Raw genomic sequence first — 15,086 nt, forward strand, 5'->3', positions numbered from 1 at the left:
AGTGGGTGGGAACTTGGTCATGCCAGATGCTAGATTTGGCAAGAAAAGAAAACATACGTGCAAATGTTTTGCCTGTAAAGGTACAAAGGAAAGCAGGCACAAACAAGTAGCCAGGTACTAAAGTCCCTTCATATACCTACAGCTACCTGATTCCCATCTGCATCTCTGCTTTCTCTCTTGGTCAATTCGTGTTATTATTTAGGGAAAACAAGCAAACCATCTAGTGACTTGAGGATGTAATCTCTAGTCAATTGGAAAGGACTAGATAGAAAAATTGTGCAAATGCTGCTGATTCTTAGTTTTTCAGCTTCCTTTGTCAAACCATCACAAATGATTCTTTAACTTATTAATCATTTTCTTTGACAAGAAGAACAAGACAAGAACTTGCTGCAAAATGCAAAAATACTACTCAGTCATAGCTTGTAACGCATCTAAACAGATGCCATTCCAGAGCAGAAAAGACCTTTCACAGTCCCTTCGCTACCACATGGCTATTTCTAGCAGCCTCTCCCCTAGGCACGCCCGTTGCATGTCATACGTGTAACGCGCAGCCAGCAGCAGGCAGCGACCACCCTAAGACACCATTCCACACCCCACAGCAGAAAAATGCACTACACTATTTGAGTATAGGTATGTATATATGGGTAAAAGAGCAGTGCTAATTATCAACGTGGTAAGAACTTATTTTCTATCTTCACTGTGTCTGTAAAGTAATGCATCCCATTCATATTAAAATCAAACCGCACCTACATTTTTCTTTTGATACGTATTTTGCAATATGGCATGAGCATTTGTTTTCTAGTGAAATCAAAGATGAACATGTGTTTTCTGATAGCGTAAGTTCATATGACACAATATTTTTTACTTATTTTACGGATTTTACAATTTGGGTAGTTTCACTAGAAATATTTACACTAAAGAAAATTCTCCCATATATTTATTAGTATTTCAATATTTTTAATTTCATAATTCCATTCTGACTTCAACTATGTGTTTAGCTTTCTACCTCACAACCGACATGACTGGGTCTCAAGTCTGTATGCTTGAAATACCTGCACTTTAGCAATAGGTTATAAGAAATTGCAGAAAACAACTCTTATCAACATACACTGTTAACAAAAGGCAAACATTAATTTTATGAGTATTTGGAGCCTGAAAGATCCTCTGTCTCTAAAAAAAAAAAAAAAAAAAAAAAAAAAAGATATGACTCAATTTAAGGAGTTTTAGTAACAGATGACAAATCTTGAAAAATTACTTACTTATGCAGAAAGACGATTTCTACGTTGACATCATCCCTATCCTTGTGCAGGAAGTCCTTCAGGAAGTTGGACACACTTTCAAGTGTTATGTGACCACAGACAACTATGTGCCTGTTACAGAAAAATCAGAGTTAATCTTGCAAAGAAGGTAAAACAAGTGAGTGAGCAGAGAAGGAAATGATAATTTATTGGCCAAAAAAGAGTATTAGTGTCTTCTTGATGTGTCTCTAGATCCTATTCCATGAAGGCAGAGAAGGAAAACATCAGTTCCCAAAGGTGATTTGCAATTGCACATACATATACACTCACCTGCAAAGAATGCTATTATCAAATCACCCGGCCAAGTTGTATCATACATTTAATGGTAAGTGGCATCATTTTTATATATATACATATGTTTATACATTGTATTAACCAGTCCCTTTTGAAGTCCTATTTCTTTATTTTACACATCTTTCTCCACATCTTTACCTCCTCACCTGACATTTACTATTTAAATTTTTAGTTTATGACCTAATGAGACCATATTTTTCCACAGTTGAAAGCAGACACTTATGCCAATGAAGGCAATGCAAAGCTTGCCAATTATAAGTCATACACAGTAAAAAAGAAATCTTTCTCCTACCATAACTCTTACAAGGAGAGTCCTTTACAATAAGAAATCATTATTTATTGCACCATAGCAACAGATGGCTTAGAAAAATCAGTTTGCATAGACTGCGATGCCACAGAGGTTTCTACCACTCCACATCTCCATTATGAGATGTACCTGACCGTGCAAGATGGAAGCACAATATATAACTACATACACATTCTTGAATACCATATTTTAAATTTTGGAGGCTGGGGAAAACACCTAGGAAACTGCACTTTTCCCGACTTAAAGGGATCTTTGCTCCTTTATTATTGTAAAGCAAAGTTAAAAATTTGTGATTAGACTATCCTACATTTTCTCAGTGTTTCCGCCATGGAATAAAGTCAACCTCAGCTACCATGACTGTCACAGCTTTAAAATAGATGGTAATTTTGATATGCCTATTGCTAGTGCTCCCAATAACCACATTGCTCACACAAGTCACAAAAAGCGACAAAGTGGTATAGATAAAACTCCAGAACTAACAGCAAGTCAGCTTCATTACAGCCACATAGCCTATGCACAAATACTGCAAACACACAATTTTAGACTTATTTGGCATTTGAACTGCCAAATGCGAAGCAAAGTAATTCCAAGAGTAAGAAGCAGACCATTCCAGTCTCCCCTACTTCATAACCGTTCTGTGGAAACAAGAAATAACAGGTGGCAGCAATGATTACTTCTGTAATGGGCTCTGTCCTTGCTTCATAATTTGATGCTTGATGAAATGCGTGTGAAAAGTGCACGAAACTCATTGGAAAAGAGATAATTATGCAGAACAAAGAATACATCAGTAATATGCATCAGGCAGTAACGCCACCATCACCTACTGTCACTTTTGCAGTGGTTCAAATGGTGACCAGAAAAGCGAAACAAGAAACTGTGCCACCAATCCAGCACACTGTATGATATTGTTTTGCTATTACCACTTTCATACATAGCATGGCACAGAGTTATAAAGCTTTATTTTGAAATATGAAAAACCCAAACGGTCCCGTTGCATGAGTTCTTAGTGACACCACCAGGACTCAGATGTAAATTTAAAACAGCAGCAGTCAAAAACTTCAACGGTTTCATTCTTTTTAACAGGCAACAAATATGTGTCTTTATGAGACTCTGATCATGCTAGTTTTTATTTAACATAAGACTCAATACTACAAACTTTTAATGCTGAACAGCTATCCAGAGTGCCTGCTTTGCCTCCAGTAAGATTTTGCTCAATTTTTAACCTAAGCTTTTGGTACAGTAAGTGCACAGAGCACTGAGCTCTTGGGCTGTAAACACTTAAAAACACAAAAATCCCCCAGTTAAAGCTTTCCTAGTTTATGAGCTGGTAAGCACAATGTCAGAAAAGACGACATAAAATATATTAGCTCATCCTTTTTTTTGGTGCAAGGGGTCTGTAAGAGGTTTCCTCCAGGATCTTTGCAGCTTGGCAGAGTTTGCAGCAGCCTCTGTACTGGATAAAACCATGCCTGTGTTCTCCCCTTGAGAATTACTCTGCCTCAGTTTCCCTAGGGGCCAACTGCCAGAGCTGCCAGCACCGTGTGTGCCTCTGTTATTGCACTCATGGTTAGGTCAGGATAATAACCTTCAACACAGAAGGGTAAAATATCATTTGGGGCGATTTGCTCCCCACCAAATGAATGAATCTCCATCCAATACATCAATGTAAATGGAAAATGTCAAGAAAGCCTCAGATTCTGAAGAGATGTTTAAAACCTAAATAGTTTACTAGAACTAAATTCTGAACAGACTGTGTTTGATACACTACATTAAACTAACATATTGGGAAGTTCTAAGTGTGTAGTGGTATTCAGCACTTTTCCTGACTGTAAAGCCATCTAGCATCAAAAACCTCAAAGGCCCAAGAAAACAATAAAAAGCAGCTAAGAATACTCATTGGTATTCCTTATGCTGTTTGTACATGTTTTCAAAGATGACCAATTTTAAACTATGGGTATTATTTTCTTCAAATATTTCTACCTACTGCTAATTAAGAAACTGAACTTTCAACTTGCATAGTTGATGCATTATATTTAATAATAGAAATTATTACTTCTTGTAGGCAACTGCTTTGTACAGATCCTGTGCTGTTAGTTTTAGCAGGGTGTCCTCCCAAATGTTCTTGTGCTACATCGCATTCCTGTGCAGAAAAATTACTTCCTTCCTGGGAGGTTTCTCTTCACATGGTTCCTTTTCTGTAATTAATTAGAGTCCATATTTAAAAAATATGTGTAAACTGAAGAGAAAAAACAATGGGCCAGGTAGAGTGCGCAACCCAAATTACTGCAGAAGAAATTTTCATAGGATCACAGGATTACAATATAATTCAGTTTTGAAAAGACCTCCAGACATTATCTACTCCAAAAACGTCCCGCTAAAAGCAGATGCATTTGGTACAATAATTCAATCCTGTTATGATTCCAATTCAGTAGGGTTTCATAACAGTCTGCTCCAATGAAAATAAAATATTTGGCTGCCAAACACTCTTGCATTTGAGCACCAGGACTGATCCTTTTGAAGTGTCAGAAGGCATCTGCACCATGGTTTCATTTTAGCACTCTCATTTGGGGCTGAACGTGATCTATTCCTGTCCTCTTTGTTGTTCTTATGTAGTGTGAGACAGTGTCCTGAGCAGTCATCGCAACAAAACCTCCTGCGTTTCAAACACTGTTTTTTAATGAGATACGTGCATTAATTTTTGGTTGAAAACTCCCACCAAAAAATCTCCTTTAAACATAAATTGTATTTTTGCTTAGAAGTTGTAGAAATTGGAAACAGATTTCTTACTTGCCCAGAGAGAGTTATTAGGTACATTATTTAAGAAAACTTGGAGAGCTTATATTGTTCCAGTCTGTCCTGTATATGATTTGAAGATTTATAACTTCCTCTGTTTGTTCCAATAACCATTCCCTTCCCATGTACCACCCATTTCTTTCCACGCACTGAGAGTTTAAAAAAAGGCAACATACTGGATATAACCTTTGCTTTGAGCTCGAGTTAGTTGGTAGGAAAATACTGTATTACTAATTTGGGGTCAATAGAAATGTCTAACCTCTGCATTATCCTTTTGTGCATGGAAAACCTCAAAAGTAATAGAGTATTCAGCTAAATTATTATGATTTCCAATTTTTTTCCCATTCTTTACAAACAAACTATAGAAATTCCCTGACAATACTGAAAACCATCATTCAGGAATCCAGACGTTTTTATTGCTGACCGGTATTCAGGAGGACCAAGGTTTCTGTTAAGTAATGGCTGTCATTGGTATCATGTATCAGAGGTGAAACTGCTTTAATATACAAATGAGAATCCATATCACATGGCTGTGATGGTGCAAAAAAGAATTTTTTTGAGAATCTAAAGCTTATCACGAGCCATAGTCCATCAGCCAGTAAAAGTAGACTAATCCATCCTCTCCCATATATACTTATCATTCTCAAAACCAATTACAGTAACCAAACATGAAAAATCAGTGCAGTTCTACACAGTTAATTTCAGCTGTGATTCTACACAGATTAAATTCTCTGCAGTACCTAATTCTTTTGCACTCAACTACTGACATAATGATATATTTGCTAAAAATACTCTAGCTTCTTATAAAGTAAATAAAAATGGCGATAAAAGGTCCAAAGCTACCACAGATACAAACAGTTTCAGGAAGACAAAAAAATGAAATAAGCAAAAGCTAAACCATCTAGAATTCTGGCATGAGATAATTGAGAACATTCACTTAATCTATGTAAATAACACTATAAATGAAAACAGATCCACCACGAATAGGATTCTTCAAAAAGGATCTTTGCATGATTCTTCCTTCAGAGGACACAGTACGAAAAGAAAATCTTTTGCCTGTTTATTTTGAAAGAAATCATATCCATTTTATTGGAACAAGTATAAAGAACTTGAAAAAACTCACTCTAACTAGTCTGTCATAATAAATCAAAGACAATAAATACAAAATTCTGTTCAGCATTCTGTTGAATACATGGTGTTCACTTGTCAAGTAACTAAATGAAGTGTGGCACATATTGATCTAGATGTCTCCATAAAACTATAATATTTATATCAAATACATATGCTCAAATCTCTTTATGGTCTTTCTGCTTAGCGTTCTGATCTTCTCTTTATCTATCAACCATCTACGTTCTTTCCTAGTATACCAGTAGCAGGCTGCTGTGGTTGAAGTAAACAGGTTCTTTAAAGTCGAACTGGTTTTCCTCAACAAAGGATGGGCCTCAGTCACCCTTTCTTATTAAGAAAAGTCAATAAATGTCAACAGAGACCTATGGTGGTCTTGTCTATACAGCGGTATGCATTCTTTAAATATACCGGTTTACAATATCTTTCTAGCTGCTTATGCTTTTCATGATTTACCTAACACTACTCAAGGTTCTGTTGATTCAGTTCAATTAAGCAAAACCTGTATATATGTGTGCTTATGTGCCTCTGTCTTATTCAGTTAAATGCACGCCTCATTAACAAAAACTCCCCTCTCAGACTAAAATAGTGTAATAAGTGCTGTAAAGTCATGATTTCATGATTTCCTCTTTTTTCCACAGAAGATTTGAACTCAAGGACGGTCCTCAAAGGACCACTTATTTGGCCAACGTGTACAGTCAGCCAGAACAACACGTCATAATATTTTAACCATTAAAAACTTGCCTATGTATTGGATATATGACAAAAGCAAAGACTGAGAACATACACCAGGAATGGACATTTCTGGACCAAAGAAAGACACACCAAGTTGGTTTTAAAAAAAAAAATAATTCAAGCAGGTATGAATCTAAAAGGCATTACTGCCAGACTTGCCTTTTTGCATTAGTCATCTGTGAAGACAGAGCATAAAATACTCTGAAATGAAGATATGATATTTTATTTTATTTTAAATTCAACCGTAAGCTGTTTTCTTACTTTGATTCTCAAACCAGGCTCTAGAAATACCAAAAAGTCAAAAGTATTAAAGGATATAGTAAATTGTCAAGTGTGTAATTTCCCAGCAACTTTACTTTAATATTTGTTCTTCGACTGTTTGAAACTAGATTTTCATTATTCTCTTTACTCCTGAAGGATTAAAATTTTCAAAAGTGTTGAAGTTACTGAGAAGCCAAAAGCACTGACTTTGAAACTTCTATCAACTTTAAATGCATAAAAGAATATGACTGCACTGTGACTGGAGATGTGATTGTATCACGGGAGAACATGTCTGAGGTACCTTTGATTTCTGTAAATTGGACCTGATAGCTTCAGCTGCCAACTATTTAGGAACCAGAGTAAACTCATACCATCTGTATTGAAGCTGTTGTGATTAATTCTGACAGAAACTATCTGTTCTTTCCAACAGGTTCCACCCTCTTTTAAATCTCTCTTATATTGTGAGTAAAGAAAGAGGAATTAGTTAAGACTAAAAAACACTCAAAAGAGCTACGGTATACAGTATAAGGCAGTGAAACAGCTCCGGATCATACATCAGACCGACATAAATGGGAAACCATTGATGTTGGGCATTTGAAAGTTACTTCTGAGGCAGATAATAATTTACCTTGTGACCAACATAGGTATATAAAACTAAGAATCAAGAAGGAATCATTTCAAATGCTGTTAAATATAGCATTGGTAAGGTGTGGCAAAAATACAGTCATGCATAAGACCCTAATCAGTTGTGAATTATTAAGTTATGATACCATAACAAGTGCACTTATGCAACCCCAGGTTTCAGTCTTGCCCAGTGAACACTGGTGGTGTTACTGGCAACCTTTAAATATTAGAAATTGTTTCTAAAGTGCATAGATATAAAAATTCACTTACACAGGTCATCAAATATTTTTGTGTCCACTTAAGTGAGATTTCTACGAGAACAGGCTGATAGAGTGTGTTTCACATACTTTGATCCTGGATAAATAGCACAGTCCTTTGTTTGCTTGCAGTTGTCTGCAACAGTATGCTATCATAAGTGATTCACTGTGAGCTGCTATGTTTATTCCACTTCCTTGCTCAGTTACACCAGAATGAGTTGCTCTTACGTTTTTATGATCTAAGTATTTGCGTAATGGTTGTCAATAAAGCAAACTAAGAAATAAAAGTTAATATTATTTGCATGACACACACCTCTGAAACTGCAATAATGAGAAGAAAGCACAGTAGTGTGATTCTTCCAGGCTCTGTATTAGTTAAGAGACTTCCACTGTAGCTTAAAGTAGAGGACCAATATTGATCCTTTCATTCAATCTTGATAGTAACACTATCTAAAGTATTTGTACTTTTATAAAAAATACCACAGCATTTAGACAAAACACAACTATATCACCATAAGAAATAAATGAATACTTTTATATAAACAGAAGTAAAAACCATTAGATGCTACGGCATGCACAAGGAGCCCACCCTAGAAAGGTTACAGTAAAATGCAGGAGTAAACCCCACGTCCAGCATTAGCATCTCAGTTGCAAACAGCCTTAACCTACTGTTCTAAGCCCTCCAGACTCTGGGCTTCCTTCTTGTAGTATTTTGAGCAGCAGATATCATACTCACAAAACACCTTGTTATTGCTTTTGAAATACACTGAAAATATTTTACCTAAAGTAAATTGCTTTCTATGTTCCCACCATTACTCATTTTCAAATTGCCTTATGAATTTTTAAAATGCTTGGTGAGTCAAAAAATAATGAAATCCTTTGTAAGCGATGCAGAAGTTAACAACAGCATCAAAATTTTTGAGCATTTCATTCATAACCAGAGCAAAAGCACTTCTTTTCCTAGAAATCACCCTAAAACGTCATGACTAATTTTCTGCAAGAGAACCCAAACTGAAAAAAAAGTCATAATTCACTAAAACTTGCTGATCAATGCACAACTTCTGCCATCTGACATTATACTCCCTGGAATGCCCACAGTTCAAGCTACGACCTGTATATTTGGTAGAAGGTGGCAGATCAGCAGAATTATAAACCAGATTCAGTCCTTCCTGGGTCAGAAGTCTGACAACAACAACTGCTACTTCGCTACCTAAACTTGAAAAAAACCTTTTGGGTTTGGCAACAAAGGAAAAGTTGAATTACAATTCTAACTAGAAATACAAATTTAGTGCTGTTACTGTAGGAACAGAACATCATTTGAGATGTAGAATACACATTTTTTTAAAGTCATAATATTGTTATATGTCACTTCCCACATTCCCTTTCTTGCTTTCATAAGAATAGATGTAGTCTAATAAGCATGCAAAATTGGGAAGAAAAAAAAAGTTTGTCCTATTAGTTCTATCTGTCAGTCTACTTAACACTCATCAGATTTTCTTTATCACTAAGTGAGACTTCATTTGAAACAGTGGGATTAGAAGAATGGCTAGCAGATGGGAAATAGAGACACCCCTGGGGATCATAATGCAATCCATGTCACATTCTCTTACTACATTCTCATCCCACTGGAAAATAATATCTTACATATTGTATCATATTATTTAATGTAATAATATAGTGTCACTTTCTTTGGAGCTATGCCTCTCATTACTGCAGCAAATGGACCTTTGCCAAAGTATTTGGATAAGCCTTTTTTTTTTCCTAATTTTTAATCAAATTCAAATGTCTAATGAGTCCAAGATGGCCTGTCAACTTAAATTATCTGTTTGTCTTTCTGTTTACCATATCTATCTGTCTACAGTTTTTATTTTTCTCTGTGAAGTTTAGTTATTGAATCCCATGTTTCCTTCTGGAAGGAATCTCTAACAGATGATTATTCCTGTTGATATGTTGATGATTTGCTAATTTATGGCTTGTAAATTTAAGAAATCTGAAGAAATCTCTGGGAAGCAGAGCAGATCATGAGAGAAGAGAAACAAGAGGGTTTAATAACTTATACAGTAAAGAACTGTGATTTCATTAAAATACAATTTTTAATCTTATATATTAACTACAGTAATGCTTCTAGATAATTTTTCAAAAATATTTTGAAAATTTAACAAAGTTTAGCATAAATGCTTACTATTTGGACAAGATCAGTAGTTTAGATAGACACATACTAATACTACTAATAATCCCTTGCTCTGGCAGTATCTATTCATGTGAAGCTGTGTTCTGCTTGCTGTCCTCATAAAGAGTTTCCATTGGATTTGATAGCAGTTTTGGATAAAAAGGCAAAAAGAATTTACTCCACAGAATTAAGTCAATAATTCAATGCAAAGACTGAAAAAAAAATATCATTAAGTTATTCAGTGTCTCTTTCAGTCCATCGGTTTACAAATGATCTTTCCATATGCTTCCTAGAGCTTTCGGCAGGCTGATTTACAATTACCTAATGTCTTCAACTGGAAAATATTTCACAGAATTAAAATCCAGTCTGATCATATGAACACTGAAATGAAACAACTGAATAAGAACGATCTTGATTCTCAAGTAAATTAGTAAATGAAAAATAAAAGAATTATAAATTAGTAGAGCTACAACAAATCTGGATCTGTAACCAACTCTCAGACCAGACTAACATAAACGTTACTAATAAATACACTAATCTTGATTATTTTTTTATTGGGTTGTAGGATGGGGGGTTTTCCCTTTAAAAGAATTAACACAGGTTACCTTGCAATTCATATTTTGGCTAGGACTGAGTGTGTGAGTTCCAAATACCACAAAAAGAGTGCAACAGCAGAACTCTACTTATCCAAAACCAAGAATCCCCTGAAGCAAACCCCTGTCTCCTAAGACTTAAGGCCTGAACTTCACAGTTAAGAGGTTAGCTGGAGCACTTCAGAAAACCATCCAAAGGCAAAGTGATGACTGCCTCTTCCAGCTTTCCAGAGGTATGAATGCACGCACGCAGGAACCTGTACGCTTATTGCTACATTCTAAAATCAATAGTCTCTCATCCACAGTGATAGAGTAGCAGGTACCTTTTCATCCTTCTATACCACTTCACTTTAAAAATATCATTTAAAAATGATGCCGTGAATACTAACTTGAGAGTCATGCCAACAGGTAAAAGGAAGAGCCTAAACAGAGTAAGTCAAATCAAAAGCCTTAAAAAGAAAAGAGCTAAGTGTAGCTAGGGTGTAGGGAGCCAGCTGCTGGGTTTAAAATCATTAAGAAAAAAAACATTAAGAGAGGAAATACCACTAATACCCAAGGTGTATACCACTTCAGTTTGATGAAAAGAAGTCAAACAAAAACTATAAAACTTCCCCTGCTCTTATACACACATCTGTAATTATGTATTATTTTCCGAACTAAAAGCTATAGACTTCTATAATAAAAGATCAGATTTTTTTTCTTCTCCACCCAATTATGTTACATCTAGCTTTTACCTCCAGCATACATATCCAGTATTTTGTCATTACAAACTACTTTATCTGTTCATAATGATACTAGTTTTGTCCCAAACAAAATCACCCAAATATAACTTTTTTCAATTATATGCTTTCATTAGTTATTACTTAGTGATCTAGGAAGTCTCACAATGTTTTAGTGAGGTATCTCCTATATAATATTGCAGATGTTTTTCAGTGTGACAATGTAATGCTTGGTCGTGAAGCAATAATGATTTAACCTTCATTATAAAATTGTCTACTTTGCATTTTAAAAGCATTTCTCATCTTCAGAAAGCATGAAGTAGGATAGACTCCATTAAATCTCACAAAAACTCTGTCAGGTAGTTATCCTATTATACCTCTAGGCAGGATAAGAAAACAATATTTTTTATGGTTCTGACTGCTTCTCAACCCTGAATTTTATTTCCCAGTTACCCCTTAGTTTTTACAGATATGTATGTGTGTATCTGTATTGAACATCAACTATTTTTTGCCTTCGTAACTACAGTCTGGTTTCTCTGTATCATTTGTATTTATTGGTGACTAAGGCAAGAAGGAATTATTTGTTTGTTCTGAATATAACTAAACTAAGGTGGCCAGCTTTTCTTGTCTACTGACAAACTGATTCTGGTGTGTCAGGGCAAACAGGAAAAACATTAGAGTCTTCCGATTAGCTGCTCTGTAAAGAGTAGCAAAACAGCTGTTTAGAAAGAACCTCATTACCAATAGAGCAGATCCCATTGCTTACAAATCTGAAATTCAAGACAAGGATTGGTACCTTTTTTGGCAACTTGTTTTTTTGTATGTTTGTAGGTTGGTTGTTTTTTGGAGGTTTTTTTGGTTGTTGGTTTGTTGGGGTTTTTTTGTGCTGGGTTGTAATGCACCGACATCATTATGCTACACGTCATGAAATGTATCTTTTTGGTCTCGGTCACATTTTGTACAGTTATATTTGTATGCATTTTGGTATATATGCAACAATGAGTTAACAGGTGAAACTTCAATCAAAGACTCCAGTAACATTCCTGCTTTGTGCCCTATGAGACCTTAGAAGTCTCATTACAGGAACATACTACAAGGCAGAGACTGTAAATTAAATTTAAAATCCCCCATGGACCTTTATGACAAAACTACCTAGTTTCTAGTAATTTAACCAGTGATAATTGCATACTGCCAACAAACTACTTGTGTTTCCAAACTCTGTATGTAGACATCTCATCTAAGAGCAAAGTAAGCTTCTTCATTGTGCACAATGATTCCTATATAGTTTATGAGTCCTTTGGGGTCTTTACTGGCTGAATATGAAATTTTGACAGAATGAAATGTGAGATCAAACTTGCTGGTGTGTTGGTTGTTTCTCTTCTTTAGTAAGCAGGGTTTGTAGAAATAATTTTTTTGCATACATTCTAGATGCTCTTATAGCTATAATTCTATAGCAAGGCCCTCCATAGTGTTAAAGCCATGTGGTACAATCCTCAAAGCATACATAATCATATGTTAATTTTCATTTCCCACCTAAACATTCAATAATATAGAAGCATGCTATTCCACAGACATAGTTCATGAGGCAGCATATATAAACAGATATATAAATGCTAGAAAGCAGATTCCATATATTTATCTATCCTGGAAAACGTTAAAAAGTATACGCATTTGCTATTTTAAGAGCTGAAACTACATCTTTCAACAAAATTTATCTGCTTTCATTTTGTACATGTATTCAATTTTATCTGGAAACTTTCTGACGTTAGGAATAGAACAACTGTAGTTTCTCATTATGTTTCCTGCCAGAATCTATGCTTGGTTGCTCAACTAAAGACCTTATATTACTAATTACTACCACATGTCTATATCCCAAGCAAAGGAAAACTTATTGGTTCTGACAATCCATTCTCTCAACACTGAATTCCAAATGAAAACTTAAATTTTGGCCAAACATAGCATTTCATCAATCTTGTTCTACTGACTGCAAAAGCAACACCAAACAAGGGGTGCTAATGGCTTTTTACTGTGCAGTTCCCAAGCTCAGAGTCTCTGATGAAAGACCCACGTGAGCAAAGGACATCTTTAAACTACTTAGTAATTAATAACTGAACCAGAAAACAGTGCATAATATAAATCAAACAGTTGGTATGCTGATGACAGAACTGAGTTTCAAACAACAAGTTATATGGGCAGTAGATATCAGCAGAGAAAGCACTGACAACAGGGTGAGCTAAAACCAGATAGTGCAGATAAATAAGACAAAAAGAAAAGGTTAAAAAAAAAAAATAATAAGCACGCCCCAAAGCTAGCAGAAGCCTGTAATCTGGCGTTGAGCTTTGCAGGATGAAAGGTTCTGACTGTAGATCAGGTCCAAGTTTAGAGACATCTGAGCAATGCTGGGTACTAGTGACAATGTAGAAGGGAGAGACTAAAACTCTGTACGTAAAAGGGTTTTAAACCGTATTCCCCTCCGCTATCACTCCTCTGGAGCCTCAAAAACAGAGCTAAAAATTCTGTGTTTGGCAAACTTCTCTTTGAGAAACCATGTATGAATACAAATATGAAACTGGGTAGGTCTCTCTCATAAACCAACATTTGGAGAAGTTAATGAGACCAGTCTATATCAGAACTCAATTAAGGCAATTTTTTATTCTGGGTAAGCAAATTATGATGCAAGTTTCCAACATTAGTGTGTTTACAGCAAGAAAACCAAAACCTTCCAAGAGCTGAGGTTATCTTAAAAAATGGAAGTACTGACATTTTCAATTGTGTCACGTAATTGCTTGAGCATCATTGAACATACAATAGCGTAAGCTATAACGAAATAATACACTTTGATTTATTCTTGATTATTGATTAAACAGTGACATAAAACAGTACTCTGGAATTAGCTCTGTGGGAAATTACAGTCTTTCTGCTCCACAGAGGAGAAAAAACTTGATAAAACCATAATCCACATTTATAAAATGATGCATGTGTGATGACTTGAAAGGAATAAAAGTAATAAAACATATCCCTACTAAAAGGTAGGGAGAGGATGCATTGCCTACAGTACTTTATGCTATATGACAAGGATTCTATACAAGTAGTCTTTTAAGGCAAATATGTCTCTACCAGTGAATGTCTCAATGATATGTAACGAAAGAAAAGATGGCAACACTAAAGGTGATATAGAAGAGAAACTACTATATCGCCAAGTACATCTAGTTCATTAAAGGCGATATCCCAGCAGGTCTAGATGCTGGGAATCTTAGAAAGAGCTAGTTTTAACTTGGTCAAGAAAACAAGCAGGCTTTCAATAAAATGTAATGTAGTCAAATAAAATTTCACCTTGCTACCAGGCAAAAATAGGACTTCTTATGGCTTTGTTTTCTTGGTTTGTTTTTTTCCCCCCATATATTGATACTAAGGCTACCACTTGCTCTTCTTAGGATAGGTTTTATATTGTGTGTAGAAGAGAATCACTTTAAAATCCTTGGTCACAGATCCTAAAATCCAAATGTTCGCAATATTCATATGAAGTCAAAAGGAGCTGCATAAGATCCAAATCTACTGTTTGAAGAATGATGAATAGTACTATCAGACTTCTGACATAGTCAGCCTAATAGAATAATCCCATCAACATAAATTGCATATTTTGCACTCCCGTAAATCCAAGTTTCTTGAAGAACTGAGTTGCTTGAAAATCATGTGAATTATCATTGTTGCCCAGTGAAGAGATGAGCACATGATAATCTGATGCCTAAAACTGTGAAGCGCTGGGTCAACATTGTTGCAGAAGCTAATGCATATGCAGCATTTGTTCAAGATGTGTGCCAGTGTAGACTTAGTAGCATCCAGGTTCTTTTAAATTAGGGACAAAACGTTGTGACTCGTACCATAGCATAGCCCAGGTCTCTAATTATAG

General features: G+C 35.4%; 1 protein-coding gene across 15 annotated transcripts in view; it reads right to left on the bottom strand.

The window, feature by feature from the left end:
- KCNMA1 (potassium calcium-activated channel subfamily M alpha 1) overlaps positions 1-15,086 on the bottom strand; it is a 555,223-nt gene that overhangs the window by 202,854 nt on the left and 337,283 nt on the right. For all 15 annotated transcript variants that reach the window (XM_080403227.1, XM_080403225.1, XM_080403230.1 and 12 more), the window contains one exon: positions 1,260-1,370. In XM_080403227.1, the coding sequence (XP_080259353.1) occupies positions 1,260-1,370 (111 nt within the window). The remainder of the gene's footprint in view (positions 1-1,259; positions 1,371-15,086) is intronic.

This window comes from Falco punctatus (genome assembly GCF_963210335.1).
Source record: "Falco punctatus genome assembly, chromosome: 9".
In the NCBI taxonomy this organism is placed as follows: Eukaryota; Metazoa; Chordata; class Aves; order Falconiformes; family Falconidae; genus Falco; species Falco punctatus.